The sequence below is a fragment of the Podarcis liolepis genome (assembly GCF_965112155.1).
Source record: "Podarcis liolepis genome assembly, chromosome: 8".
In the NCBI taxonomy this organism is placed as follows: Eukaryota; Metazoa; Chordata; class Lepidosauria; order Squamata; family Lacertidae; genus Podarcis; species Podarcis liolepis.
In genome coordinates this window covers 78556183-78570138 of record NC_139560.1, presented here as the reverse complement: position 1 = coordinate 78570138, position 13956 = coordinate 78556183, and the positions used below count along the sequence as shown (strand labels likewise).

The 13956-nt window shown below is 43.4% G+C and overlaps 2 protein-coding genes across 6 annotated transcripts in view; one reads left to right on the top strand and one right to left on the bottom strand.

Annotated features, from left to right (window-relative positions):
• The window catches only part of CTNNAL1 (catenin alpha like 1), a 57605-nt gene extending 50880 nt beyond the window's left edge, over positions 1-6725 (top strand). Inside the window, exons 15-20 of one of the 4 annotated variants that reach the window (XR_014529599.1) lie at positions 1158-1206; positions 2303-2359; positions 2510-2629; positions 3654-3737; positions 4499-5422; positions 5459-6725. Coding sequence is in view for 2 of the 4 variants with exons in the window: in XM_083519158.1 (XP_083375284.1) it covers positions 1158-1206; positions 2303-2359; positions 2510-2629; positions 3654-3737; positions 4499-4669 (481 nt within the window). In the remaining 2 variants the exon portion in view is untranslated. Of the gene's footprint in view, positions 1-1157; positions 1207-2302; positions 2360-2509; positions 2630-3653; positions 3738-4498 lie in introns of all 4 variants that reach the window. The other 3 variants (XR_014529600.1, XM_083519159.1, XM_083519158.1) reach the window with 3 other exon arrangements.
• The window catches only part of ABITRAM (actin binding transcription modulator), a 180525-nt gene continuing 173107 nt past the window's right edge, over positions 6539-13956 (bottom strand). The window contains exons 1-6 of one of the 2 annotated variants that reach the window (XM_083519773.1): positions 11842-11991; positions 9219-9270; positions 8520-8649; positions 7058-7134; positions 6913-6982; positions 6539-6822 (exon numbers count right to left, since the gene is read on the bottom strand). In XM_083519773.1, the coding sequence (XP_083375899.1) occupies positions 6694-6822; positions 6913-6982; positions 7058-7134; positions 8520-8649; positions 9219-9270; positions 11842-11899 (516 nt within the window). In that variant the 5' untranslated portion in view covers positions 11900-11991 and the 3' untranslated portion in view covers positions 6539-6693. Of the gene's footprint in view, positions 6823-6912; positions 6983-7057; positions 7135-8519; positions 8650-9218; positions 9271-11841; positions 11992-13956 lie in introns of those variants that run through there. The other variant, XM_083519772.1, reaches the window with a different exon arrangement.

Genomic DNA, 13956 nt, shown 5'->3' with positions numbered 1-13956 from the left:
TTTACTGGCCCTGGAGTGCCACTGGGCAGTTGGCCGGGTGGCCGGACACACTCACTCCCAGCTCGATTTGGGTCACACGGTGTATGTGTGTGTGTGTGTGTGTGTCAGCGGTTCCTCCAGTTGACGCGCCGGGCGTCCCCGGTTCCCCCTCGGCAGCGGCAGTCTCAGCAGCCCGGAGCCAGCCTGGTAGTGCAGTTGGCTCTGGCTGGCTTCAGGAGCTGCTCGCTGCCGTGACACCCGCCATTTTGCCTCGCCCAAAGTCCCCATATGATGTGTCTTGTTTGTTGAACCAATCACGCAGCATTCATTCCCTACTAATAAATTGACAACACTTAAAATATAAATCCCAGGACATTAAATGAAATCCAGGGACATTCCGGGGACGGATTTTGTCCGGGGACAGGTTTGTAAAGCCGGGGACTGTCCCCGGGAAACGGGGACGCCTGGTAACCATAATCTAAGAGTTGCCCCCCCCCCTGCAGCATTGAAAGAGATCCCAGAAAGCTTGTCTTGCTGACTCCCCCCCCCAATCCGCACTTGTGTGTACTTGGTTTTGTATCCTGGGGAAGGCAAGCCATCAGCAAAGTCTGAGAAGTGTCTGGCTGGCATTTTTAAGGTCACTGCTCTTTCATCTTCTGAACACTAGCAAGACAGGAAAAACTTATTTTTTTATTTAAAAAAACTCATTACACTGGCCTTCCATGTTTCACCCTTAGTTGAAATCTGACTTTGCACCTTCAAGTTAAGTAACCTTGATGTAGTTACAGCAAAGATCGCTCGTTCTCATGTCGCGAGGGATGTTTTAATAAAAAAAAATCACTGTGCTCCTGCATCTTCAGCCAAAGCGATGCCCAAGTCTGGAGCAGAACCGAGAGATTGAGCTGTTCTCTCATTGGCAGAGCCTTTTCTGGACCACTCAAGCACAGATAGAGAAACTCCAGAAGTTGTCCAACTTGCAGCTCCAATCAGTCCCAGCCAGGAATAGTGAGAGTTGCAATCCAACACCTGGAGGAGCACAAGTCGCCCACCTCTGCACAAAATCTTCAGCTTCTCTGCCCCAGCCCTCCAGAGCCACAGGGCTTTGTAGATTAAACTGTCTTTAGGGTGTTGGAATTGTTACTATCATTATTATTTCTCTCTCTCTCTCTTTTCTTTAGAGGGGAAGGGCTGCTGAAAACCACCCAGGATTTATTTCAGCAGTCAGAGGTAATGAACAACCAAAAGAGAGTTTGCAAACTACTTTCAAGATGCTGTCAGCAAAATGTTTTAATTAATTCCTGGAACAACGTGAGGTTCTGTTAGCAAAAACACCGAGCAATTAAATCATGGGGCTTTTGGGTTGCCTAATGAATATAGCACTTTTTGTCTAGGTTAATATTTCCCCTAAACCTTATTCCTCTTAGGTATCATTTATAGGTGGGGGAAATCTAATAAGTACATTTGTATGTATCTTGAGGGTTTTTTGTTTTTTTTAAAAAAAAGGATTTCCGTATATGTGAACTGTGTATTGATTGTAATTTTGGGAGCGGAGAAGAGAAGTGGGGCTTGCTTCATTCACCCCCAAGTTGATTTTTAATCTTTCCTCCCAGTTTTATTCTGGTGGGAGACAGTAAGAATATTGCTGTGTTGCCTCCCATATACAGTGGTGCCCCGCAAGACGAATGCCTCGCGAGACGGAAAACTCGCTAGACGAAAGAGTTTTCCGTTTTGGAGGTGCTTCGCAAAACGAATTTCCTATGGGCTTGCTTTGCAAGACGAAAATGTCTTGCGAGTTCCTGCTGGTTTCCCCCCCCCCTTTTTCTAAGCCGCTAAGCCGCTTATCAGCTGATCCGATCAGCAGAAAAGCCGCTAATAGCGCTAATCCGTCAATGGGCTTGCTTCGCAAGACGAAAAAACCACTAGACAAAGAGAATCACAGAAAGGATTCTTTTCGTCTTGCGAGGCACCACTGTATATCATTCAAACTGTGGACATGTGATCCTGGATATACCCGTGCCTCCGTTTCTCTTTCGGAGCAGGTCTTTTCGAGTCTGCAGGTCAGGATAGGCTACAAGGAAAAGGGAGGGGACTGCAGACAGCCAGTGGATGTATTATTAAATACACACACACACTCTTACACCAGTGTATTTATTTTAAGTGAGCTGTCTCTCTTAAACAACAGTATTTTAAAGTGTATTCCTTTTGAGCTGCATTTGACTTGTTCAACAGGTTTCCAGGCCTGTTGTTGAGAGTAGGACCTCCCCTCATCTCTTATGTTGACTGTTTTTTAGGTTTGCATTTAACTTTCCCCCTTCTGTCTTAGGCCTTTGCTGCAGAAGGACTTAAGCTCACCTCGGCTCTCCTTGCGTTTTCTAATCAGGTACTGTACAAATTCCAAATATGAAAAGAAGTTGCGTTTAAAAATTTATGTTCTTGATGCTTCCATGCCTGGTTTCTAGCCTTTTCCCCTTATATAAATTCCATCGTGTTTAGCTCTCCTATCTTAGAGGCATCTATGTGTTCGTTTCAGCTGGAAGATGATGACAAGCCATTGGTTCTACAGGAGATTGACAAAATGGTCCCTGCTTATCAGCAGCTTCAGGTAACAGCCAAAACCCCTGTTCAGGGCAAAACTGCAACTTTCACAAAGGTAAGCTTCTAAATAAATTTTAAACACAGTTTTGCCAAATGAACTTGCTCTTTCAATCTTCTCTCTCTTTTGCAGTCGAAGGAAGAAAACCTAGTGTTAGTCATGCCGAGAGTAGACTCAGTGAAATCAGTAAGCCTGCTTTGAGTATGACTAATGTTGAGGATCACACATACTATTTAGCTGTGTGTATTGAATAGAGCAGGCAGAGATTATATGGTGCTATTATGTCGCTAAAATTAGCCAGGTCTCAACTTGGGAGGCCATTTTACAATTATACGGTGATGCTTAAAAACAAATCGTAGCCAAACAGGTCTTCTGGAAACAAATGTGGTGCTCCAAAAAGTTTCCTTGTTCCAACAAAGAAATAGGGGTCCCAGATTTTTAAAAAGCAAGGTCAAATCTTGTTATGCTATCAGCACCTTGCAGAATGTATGCTCAGGCCTGTTTTAAAAGCATGTCTAATGTAACACAGATACCATGAATTGTCTTCTCTTTAAGCTCACTACAAAGTATTCAGCATATTGCTTGCTTCCCAACCCTAAAGAAAACAAAGATGCCTGTTTTCCTTTCCCAAAAGTAATAATAAATGGTGGGCTGTCTTAAATTTGTGCATTTTTTAAAAGAGAGAGGTTACCTTTTTAAGGACTCTCCAAAAACAATACAAAAATCACCTTTAAGGCATTGAAAAAATGTAACAGGTTCATTGCTTGAAAGCCAGACAGCTAGTTCTTTGATTAAAGCCTTTCAGTCCAATTCAATCCTGCAAGAGAGCCGTTTAAGAGAGTTGGGACCATGCAAGTGTGCTATTGTGTCTTCATGTGATTCTTGTTCCTTTAATTAAGCCTTGTGCTGGAAAACTTCCTACTGGATTGCGCTCGTTATCCTTAAAAGGTGACGGTGGAGGGAAGAAATTGTAGTGGAGTTTGAGCCACTAATAAATGTGTTTGATAAAAGTGCGAAAGCAATTTTCACAAGCGGCATTTCGTGAACTCTTTTGTGATGCCCAGATTTACTCTGTGTTTAGGTGGACGCGTGCATTCACAAAGCAAAGTATATTCTCGATCTGCTGGCCCACGTTCTTCCGCTTAGCTGCAGGTTACTAAGAAAGGTGAGTGGGCATGCACACATCATCTAAATGCAATAATAATAATAATAATAATAATAATAATAATAATAATAAATTTTATTTATACCCCGCTCTCCCCAGCCAAGGCGCTCAGAGCGGCTTACAAGCAATAATAAAAACAACTTGAATGATTACAACTTAAAAACAAAATTAAAATACAACATTAAAATATTGAAACATTAAAATATTAAAATGTAGCCTCATTGCAGGAGAAGGAGAGGAAAAAAGAAAGAGACGGAGGGAATCAAATTGGCTCCAAGCCAAAGGCCAGGTGGAACAACTCTGTCTTACAGGCCCTGCGGAAAGAAATCAGATCCTGCAGGGCCCTGGTCTCATGAGGCAGAGCGTTCCACCAGGCCGGAGCCAGAGTTGAAAAGGCCCTGGCTCTGGTTGAAGCCAATCTAACTTCCTTAGGGCCCGGGACCACTAGGGTGTTGCTATTTATGGACCTTGAGGCTCTCCGTGGGGCATACCGGGAGAGGCAGTCTCGTAGGTACGAGGGTCCTAGGCCGTGAAGGGCTTTAAAGGTCAAAAGCAGCACCTTAAATCTGACCCTGTACTCCACCGGGAGCCAGTGCAGCTGGAAAAGCACTGGGTGAATATGCTCCCATGGCAGAGACCCCGTGAGGAGCCTCGCTGCAGCATTCTGTACCCGCTGGAGTTTCTGGGACAGCTTCAAGGGCAAAATGAACCCATTTCTGGATGGAGCAACAACTTGTATTTATAAATTACGTTTATTGCAGCACAGAGGAGGAAATGACTATCTTAGAGCCCATCATCCCTGGAGAGAAAATGGCCTGCAGACCGTAGCAAGAGAAAGCGGTGGCCTGGCTGGGAGAGCAGACTCCTTTGGGATAAAATCCTTGGAACAGCATGTCGCATACCTCAGTGTTTTGGAGAACAAACCGTTCTAAGGCGCTTTTTGGGAACAAAAAGATTTCCATATGAGAGTTTGTACACTAAGCCTCTCCTAATTGCTTTCTTTTGAGAAAGGTGAAACCAGGATAGAAAAAGCTCTTGTAACCTTTTCACATCTAATAGATGTCTTGGTACTTGGCAGTTAACAAAAGCAACACACAGCTTTAAATGGCTGCATATTTTTGTAAAATGAATACATTTTTTGTTCACTATTAATATGTACCGCTATTTTTGTAATCCCGTGCATTTATGAATGTCTTACTCTACAACCCCAAAGATGCTGCTATAGATCTTTATGTACATGAACTGGATAGTCTTTTGATATGCTACATGGGGTGGACGGACAAATACTGGTATTTTGTTGTTTGTTTAACTGTCACCACTAAGGACCCTGGTCTGAAAATAGGTATTGTGGAAGAGTGTTTTTGAGAAGGGAGTAACGGGTGGGACTAGAATCTATCCCCCTTCCTCCTAAAGTGACCTGCAAACAGGTTCTGTTGCCACAGGTCCCACTTTTACCTTGAGAGGAGGAAGGGAAAGAGGCAGGCATAGTCTCTTTAGGGGCAAGATTTGGTCCCAAGGTCTCCAAGCTGCTGTTTCTTCTGAAAGCATTTGTTAGTTACAAGAAAGCTTTAAGGATAAAAGCCTTCTGAAAACCTCACTATTTTTTTAAAAAAAGAACACCACCAAATTTACCAACTTACAAAGCTAAAAATAAAGGTTTTCGTTAGTGCTGAGGAAGCCAACTAGTTAAGAGCTTGTGTTTGTCTTGTTTGTTTTTATAGTACGCTCACACAGTCAGTAAAATTTGTGTCGTATGCTCTAAGCTATTTTATCAGAAATATCTCCCAGGGAGTTTAGGGAGATTTCCCTCCCTAGTGAGTGAGCCTAGGACTGCAGCTTTAAGTGTAAAATTTTATCCCTCAGTTTTAGGTAGCTAACAAAGGTTATATAATTCCACTTGGAAGTAAGTTGTAGCTGTTAAAACCAGTCACTACAAAGAGGGCATTACTTGTTTTGTAGAAACTAAACATTCTTCATTCTTGTTTGAGATGTATATATGTATGTATGTATGTTTGCTGTAGTTATTGAAGTGTTCTGGTCTGAAGTCTCGCTATTATTCAACCCCTATTTAGAGTCCTGCAAACCTGAGAAACTTAGGCAATGACCGATGTGGCTGTGGTTAATTTCTCCTTTTTATTCTCTTACCTTAGGATAAAAATTAGACATTTAATGGCAAAAAGAGAATTCCCAATCTCGTTACTCATTACTTTGCACATTACTCTGATGTGCAAAGTATGGAATAAGGGCTTCCCCGCCATCTATTTTCTGTCCTTGTCACCTGCTTGCCTCTTTTCTTCTGCAACGCCAGTCCTATCCCAAACTCTCAATGGAGGCAAAAAGCTGGTTGTGTAGAAAAGGGGCAAGTGAGGAGAAAGGTTAAGCCTTCTACTCAAATTACCATGTGACTGAAAAGGCCATATTAGCTAGTGAGTGTCTAGTTATTGCATTAGCTACCATCCACAATATTTCGCTCAGGTGTACATTTCAACATTAAACTCTTCCAAATAACAAACTTGTTAATGGTAGATAGATGCCACTCTGTCAAGATTTAGCCTTCACTTCATAAAGTAGAGGGTGAAATGATAAACTATAGGTAAACAAAACTTCTGTTGATACTGGAAACACGGTTGTCTTTTGGCAATCCCCCTTTAAATGCCACAGTCAAAATTAAGTTCTCTTGAAGTTCCACTGATATCACTGGAGATTTAAGTATTTTATTATTGTTAATAAAAGAACCTTCAAAGTGCTTTTTTTAAAAAATTGCTTGCTTGCGCTGAAAAAAGAACAAATTCTCAGACCTGTTGCTATTTGAAATTCAAAGCGTTTTTATTCAGTTCTCCTTTCCGCGTAAGTACGAAAGCGGAGAAGTCACTTTATTGTGGGGTATACTGGAAGCAGTCTCGCTCAGTTCATGCGACTGCTAGTAAAATGATGAGTTCTCATTCTGTGCATCTTATCAAGAAACGGAATTAAAGCGTTTTGACAAAACATCTTCGTATTCTTTCCTCGTCAAAAGTCCCTGAGTTATGCTTTTACTTTCTTCAAACTTTGGCAATACAACTGCTATGTACCCATCTGTGGAAGGCTAGAGGGGAAAACATGAGAAGTGAGACAAAAAGTAAGAGAGAGAATGCAGAAGGAAGAGAAGGGCTAAGAGCTAGCTTAAAATTCTGACCTTGGCTTGCAGCAGAGGTGGACTGTCCAGAATGTTTTCATTCACCTCTATCAATCTCCCTCTTATACAGCTGCAAAGAATTTCCAGTTTAGTAAACTCTCGAATGGTAGAAGCAACGCAAGGTAAACAAAACTCTCTTGCTTACCTATATATGGTATACTCTTCTCCATCTGAGCAGAAAACTCGGCACAAAGGGGAAAGTTCTGTTAGGAACTGAGCACCCTGGGGAGAAACAGAGGTTATACAAATTAAGACTCTGAGAAAAGGAAACTCTGCAATAGCCTGACAGCTTTCATTGCCAGCAGTAAAAGTCCAGGGACCTTGTTTTATTGTTCTGAACAAAAAACTTCTAAATTAAGCAAGATGCCGTTTCCTTCCTTAATGTGGACAAAACTGATAGGCATTAGATTCTGAATGCCAGGAAACCCATGTTCAGATCCAGGGTCCTTTATGAAACCCATTAGGCTGCCAGTATAAACTTACATCTGTTGTAACCTGACATTAAGCCTTTGGGGTGAGGGGGAATGATAGCATGATTTTTGCTGAGGATACCCTTCTCCTTCAGAGAAATGCTTACAGTGGTGCCCAAGGCAATTGACACCAGGATTAGAAATGGGGGGGGGAGGGGGGCCGTCTTCTGTGGTCTCTGCAAGCAACTTGTGGTTCGCGGAGACAGTAGACAAAACAGCAATGGATGCGTCTCATTCCTTGTACAGTATGCTGCATTCTGGCTCCAGAGATTCAAGAGATTTTCACACACACCCCTCTCAAGATAAGCAGAAGACATCATCACACTTCAAGGACAAAGTCTAGCCAGGCCAAAACAAGTGAAGTTGAAACAGAGCAGGACGGGTGGAGGATGTGGTTTGGAGAGGGTTTTCTGAGAAGCGTATTTTTACATGAGTAGAATGTGTCCTTTTATTTAAAATGCATCTCTGGGTTATTTGTGGGGCCTGCCTGGTGTTTTTACATGAGTAGAATGTGTCCTTTTATTTAAAATGCATCTCTGGGTTATTTGTGGGGCATAGGAATTCGTTCATTTTCTTCTTCTTTTCAAAATATAGTCCAGCCCCCACAAGGTCTGAGGGACAGTGGACCGGCCCCCTGCTGGAAAAGTTTGCTCTAGGCTCTAGGCCCTGACTTTGTTTCAGTAAACCTGAACTGGCATTTAGTAACTGGCAGTCTGGCCTCCCTCCTTAGCGGTAAGGTAATGCCTCAGACTATTCTTGTTTTCCTTCTAGCAAGAATATGGAAGGGAATTCAAGTATAATGGATCGTACCGACAGGCAGAGACCCTCTTCTTAATGCAATCTAATCTTCCCTAAGTCAGAAGAGGAAGCAAGCCGTGCAGGTCACTAGGAAAAGGGGGAAGATGGGCTTCTTTCACACAAAATAGCTTCATAAATACATTTGCCAACAATAGGCACATACTATTTTAGTCTATATCATGTTAACCCCTCTGTAAATACCAATAGGCCCCTTACAGATAGCAATATTTTAAAAACTGTTCCTCCTCTAAGTCCAGCAGAATCGGTATTTGTTTTTAAAAAAGAATTCTTACTAGACAATCACACTAAAGCCAAGTTAAAAAATGGAATGAGACATACCCGTTTAGACTTCCCAGAAACTTTATTTTGCAGCCTGCTGCAGTTGGCACTGATCTGGTAACTAATCCTCTCAATGGATTTTCCTTTTTGAAGAAGAGGGTGAGCCTCTGCGAGAGTGACAACACAGATTCTACAAGAAAAGAGGTTAGAACAATGAACTGCTTGGACTTCTCTAGAGCCAACTGCTAGGGAAATTACTGAATACAGTAAATTATGTTACTTTGGGAAGCCCCGCTTTATTATGGATGAGTTACTCTGATGAAGCCAGAAGCCTTCTCAAAACAGTTTTCCAAAAGTACAAAAAAATAACCAGTACAAAAATTAGGTAGGAAAACATTTTAAAGTTACAGGGTGTATCCAGCTAAATTAAGCTGCAAAAATTCTTATGTGTAGTAAACCTATCACTTTTGTTCATGAGAGCACGTTTTTGCCCTAAAAGGCCTCAATCCATCGCTGGCTGCGAATAAGTAAGTTAATGCACATTTTATTTAAAACAATACAACGTAGATCAATTGCACCATCCCTTAGATGTGCGCCTGACTGCAGCTAATCTCAACTGACTCAATGTTGAGGCAAGAATCTCTTAATAAGTAAGAGCTATTGAACAAATCCTGTGCTCACTTACTTGACCCCCCCCCCACTGAACACAAAAGCAGTTCCAAGTTAACATGTAAATAAATGGGCTGCAAAAAGGCTTACCTGTTAGAATGCTGCAATATGCAATGGTCCTCACATGGATTACCTTTGACATCTGTGGAGGAGGGAATTAACCATCAAATAAGTAACTTTCCAGACAAACAAAAATAACATGCAGAGATGAGGTTGGGTGAAATTTGTTGAAATTATGTAAACACACTTCTTGGCCCAAGAAGCTGACCGTTTTTGTTTCTTATAGCAGGGGAGGCGGCAACAACAACAAGGAAGTGTGGAAAGGCTAAAGCCTGGTTGAGAGGGGATTAATTGCAAGAAATGCAGTTGCAAACCTTTTGCTTTTAATTTTATAAAACATATAATTTATTAAAAAATGATTGTTAAAAAAAACAACAACCTCAAAGCGATTTACCAATGGTAAAACAGTAAAATCAAGAAAAATTCACAACCGAACTTTAAAACATAGAAAAGCTAAAACACTAAAACATTAAAATTACTGCAACCTCGTAAGCATCTGGGTAGTCCCAAAAAGGAATGCTCTTAGGTGCCAAAAAGTTCTTCAGTTCAAAAAGCAGGGAGTTTCAAAGTGTAGGCACTGCCACACTAAAGTTCTTGCAAACACGGAATGGGCATTAGGCGTCTTATATTGTTTTTAATGCTCCAACCTGCCCTGGGATCAGTAACATAATGGGAATCATGGGATCACAATGTAAGTCTTCATTTCAGAGTAAAAGGGATTGGCCTTGGAAGAGGTGGGTCTGGATGAGGCCAGCCCAAGGCTATGTGCTGCTGCAGTTCCAATTACATAAATTACTATTCCAATTAGTGTAGTCTCCTCCTTTGGAGGTCTTTAAGCAGAGGCTTGACAACCATATGTCAGGAGTGCTCTGATGGTGTTTCCTGCTTGGCAGGGGGTTGGACTCGATGGCCCTTGTGGTCTCTTCCAATTCTATGATTCTATTCCTATTCACTAAATTTGTTAGCCACTTTCTCTTGCCCGAGGCAACCCAAAATGGCTTAGAAAATCAGAGAGTGAGTCAGTTACTACTGGACTAGTGTGCATATGTGTCTATGCATCCTGTAAAGCAGGGATGGGGGACTTTCAGTCCTCCAGATGTTGGGAGTGGAACTCTATCATATGGTGCGGCAGTGCCTGAACTTTGGAACTCCCTGCCTGTTGAGATGGAGCCAGGCATCTTTGCTGCAGAGACTTTTTGCTGCCTGCTTAAAAACACCCTCCTTTAAGGCAATCCTATCCAGATGCTAAAGGACATGGGTGGCGCTGTGGGTTAAACCACAGAGCCTAGGGCTTGCCGATCAGAAGATCGGCGGTTCGAATCCCCGCGATGGGGTGAGCTTCCATTGCTCAGTCCCTGCTCCTGCCCACCTAGCAGTTCAAAAGCACGTCAAAGTGCAAGTAGATAAATAGGTACCGCTCCAGCGGGAAGGTAAACGGCGTTTCCGTGCGCTGCTCTGGTTCGCCAGAAATGGCTTAGTCATGCTGGCCACATGACCCGGAAGCTGTACGCCGGCTCCCTCGGCCAAGAAAACAAGATGAGTGCCGCAACCCCAGAGTCGGCCACGACTGGACCTAGTGGTCAGGTGTCCCTATACCTTTATCCAGATGCTTAGAGAACTGGGACAATCTTCATGCCGTTTAACTTTTGCCATGTCTTAAAGTAGGGTTTTCCCTGGTTTCATTGCTCTTTCTGTAAACTGCTTTGAGGTTGGTTTTTTTTTTTTTTTAACAATCAAGTGGCAAACACATTTTATGAAACAACCTACCACCAGTCGCCCCTGGTCTGCATTTGCAAAAGCTTGGTCGTTTAGCCTGGCATGCACCTACACTTTTGGAACTCCCTGCCTATTGAGCTCAAGCAGGCCTGCTTAGAAAAATCCCTGTTCAGGCAAGCCTAGAACTTGCTGATCAGAAGGTCAGCGGTTCGAATCCCCGCGACGGGGTGAGCTCTCGTTGCTTGGTCCCTGCTCCTGCCAACCTAGCAGTTCGAAAGCACACCAAGTGCAAGTAGATAAATAGGTACCACTCTGGTAGGAAGGCAAATAGCATTACCGTGCACTGCTCTGGTTCCTCAGAAGCGGCTTAGTCATGCTGGCCACATGACCCGGAAGCTGTACGCCGGCTCCCTCGGCCAATAAAGCGAGATGAGTGCCGAAACCCCAGAGTCGGTCATGACTGGACCTAATGGTCAGGGGACCCTTTACCTTTTACCCAAGATGCTTCAATCAAGGCAGTTTTGATCTATTTTTGTATTTTAACTTTTCCATGCTTTAAAGCAGGGCTTACCATTTTTTCTCGATTATATTATTTCGTCTTTTTGCTTTGGAGGGGCTTCCCCCCCCCCCCAATCAAGCGGGGTTTCATAAATTTTAAATAAACCCCCACCAGCACCCCTTATAATGTCTGCAAATTCGACCCCCAACCCCATCTCTGTTGCAAACCCTCCTTCGCGCCGGATCCATATTTTATCTTTTTGCAAACCGCTCTGAGCTTTGTTTGGTGTTTTGTTTTGTTTTTTGCAATCAAGAGGGGTTTCATAAATTTCAAATAAAAATCCCACCATCCCCAACCAGCAGCCCGGAGAAAAGGCCGCTCGGGGAGCCACCGCCCCGAGACAGAGCTTCCGCGGCGCTTCTGCTGTTGCAACTTTACCGGGTTTGTACCAGCGGGTGAAGTAGCGCTCCGTCACGCCGGGCGCCGCAGCCGCCATTGGCAAGAGCGCAAGGGAAACGAATCTGCAGAGAGGGTTGACCTTTAGGACCGGGCGGACGCCGCGCGCCGAGGCGGGGGCGGAGGGGGCGGAGCCAAGGGCGGCAACCCGGAACCGCCTCGCGCCCGGGCATCCCCCGGCAGAGATTGGAAAAAAGGATAGATCAGTGCATCCATAAGGAGCTTCCGGGTTCGCATCTGCCAGATTTCCCCATGGAGTTGATTATTTTTTTTAATCGGGATTTTAGCGTCGCTGCGGTCAGGCAGAAGCTAGGCCAGACCCAAGCTGGTGCACGCTTTTCCTAGCCCTATATTTCGCGAGAAATGTTCGTGGGAGGGGAAATAATAAATCTCCGGCAATGCTACATTTTTAACGCCAAATGCAGACCGTTCTGAATTGTGGCCGAGAAATAAATAGCTTACCAACAGCCTTGCAGTGCAGTCCGTTATCCGTCTTGCAGGTTGACAGGTGAGGGCACCGAGGTTGATTTGCGTTTCTGACTTGGAAATGCAGCAAAGAAACTCCTAGCTCTGATCCCTCCCAGGTTCAGAATTCAGTTGCGTCCAAAACTGCATTGCTCTCCGTTGACTGGCTGGCATACAGGCGCGCTGCACTTTTTAAGTGCTCGAAAACTCAAAAAAATCACGAAATAAGAATCGAGGCTTGTGAGCAAAAACTTTGCTGCGTCCTTTGCGGGAGGATTGCGGTTGCTGCCCAAAATCACAGCAAACACTGGCTGGGTTCACTGGCCGCTTGACTTTTAGTTAAATATTTAAAATTCACATCTCTATCTTCCATCACTCCCTGTGGAACGCCCTCCCACCAGATGTCAAAGAGAACAACAACTAACAGACTTTTAGAAGACATCTGATGGCAGACCTGTTTAGGGAAGCTTTAAATGTTTGATGTATTATGGTATTTTAATATTTTTTTGGAAGTCGCCCAAAAGTGGCTGGGGAAGCCCAGCCAGATGGGCAGGGTATAATTAATTATTATTATTATTATTATTATTATTATTATTATTATTATTATTATTATTATTATCTTTCATCACTCCCTGGCCACATCCCATCGATCAACCTAACAAACCAAGAGGCAGAGGGTTGTCGAGTTGCCTCCATTCTGTCAAGTGTTTAAACCAGTGGCGGATCCACTATGAAACTAATGAATGAAGCTTAAGTTTCAGTGCCTCTAATCGCAGCGGAGGACCCCCCCCCCCAGCGACTCTAGTCCACATTGCTTAAACTTTTTGGGTCTAGTAGACTCAATTTGAGTCGCACAACTCAATTTGATCTATGTTGTATATATTTCAACAATCCCAACACTTGAGTCAGTAGCACAGATGTTGCAAAGGCATGGTGATCTGTTCTGGAACATAACCCCATTGAAGAAGGCAACTGGTTACCTAGACCTCATTGCTGGTTGTGAAGGGATCTACATTTTGGGGCCTTGAAGCTTGAACTGTCAAGGGGTTTAACCATAAAATTTCCCACATTCTAGTAACTTTCCACAAAGTATTATCACATACAAAGGTTGGACGGCCACCTATCACGTATGCTTTATTGGAGTTTCTTGTATTGCAGGGGTTGAACTAGATGACACTCGATATCACTTCCAACTCTACAATGCCATGACCAAGATGACGTTTTCCTTTAATTTTTAAGTCTGCTGTGTGGTATCGTCCGCATTAAACGTCAGTGAAGTTCACTTCTCAGCCAATGTCCACAGAAGTAGCTATTAGTCTGGGTTTCTCACTGAAGTGCCCCTGCTAGGAATGTGCAAGGATATCCTGTATCCTTCCCCAAGCTGGTGTCCTCCAGATATTCTGACTACAAGTCCCATCAGTTGTCCCATGGACTTTTCAGCGATTATGGGAATTGTAGTTCCAAAAAAATTTATGAACAGCAGCAACTAGTGGGAGGCTTCTCTACACACTTTCCTGATTCATGGGCAAGTTGCAAATCTCTGAACACAGATGTTCCGTGACTCTAGAATCGGACTTCATGCTTAAAAATAAAGAGCAGCTAAGTAGTTTCAGCAACTATTTTTTTTTTTGG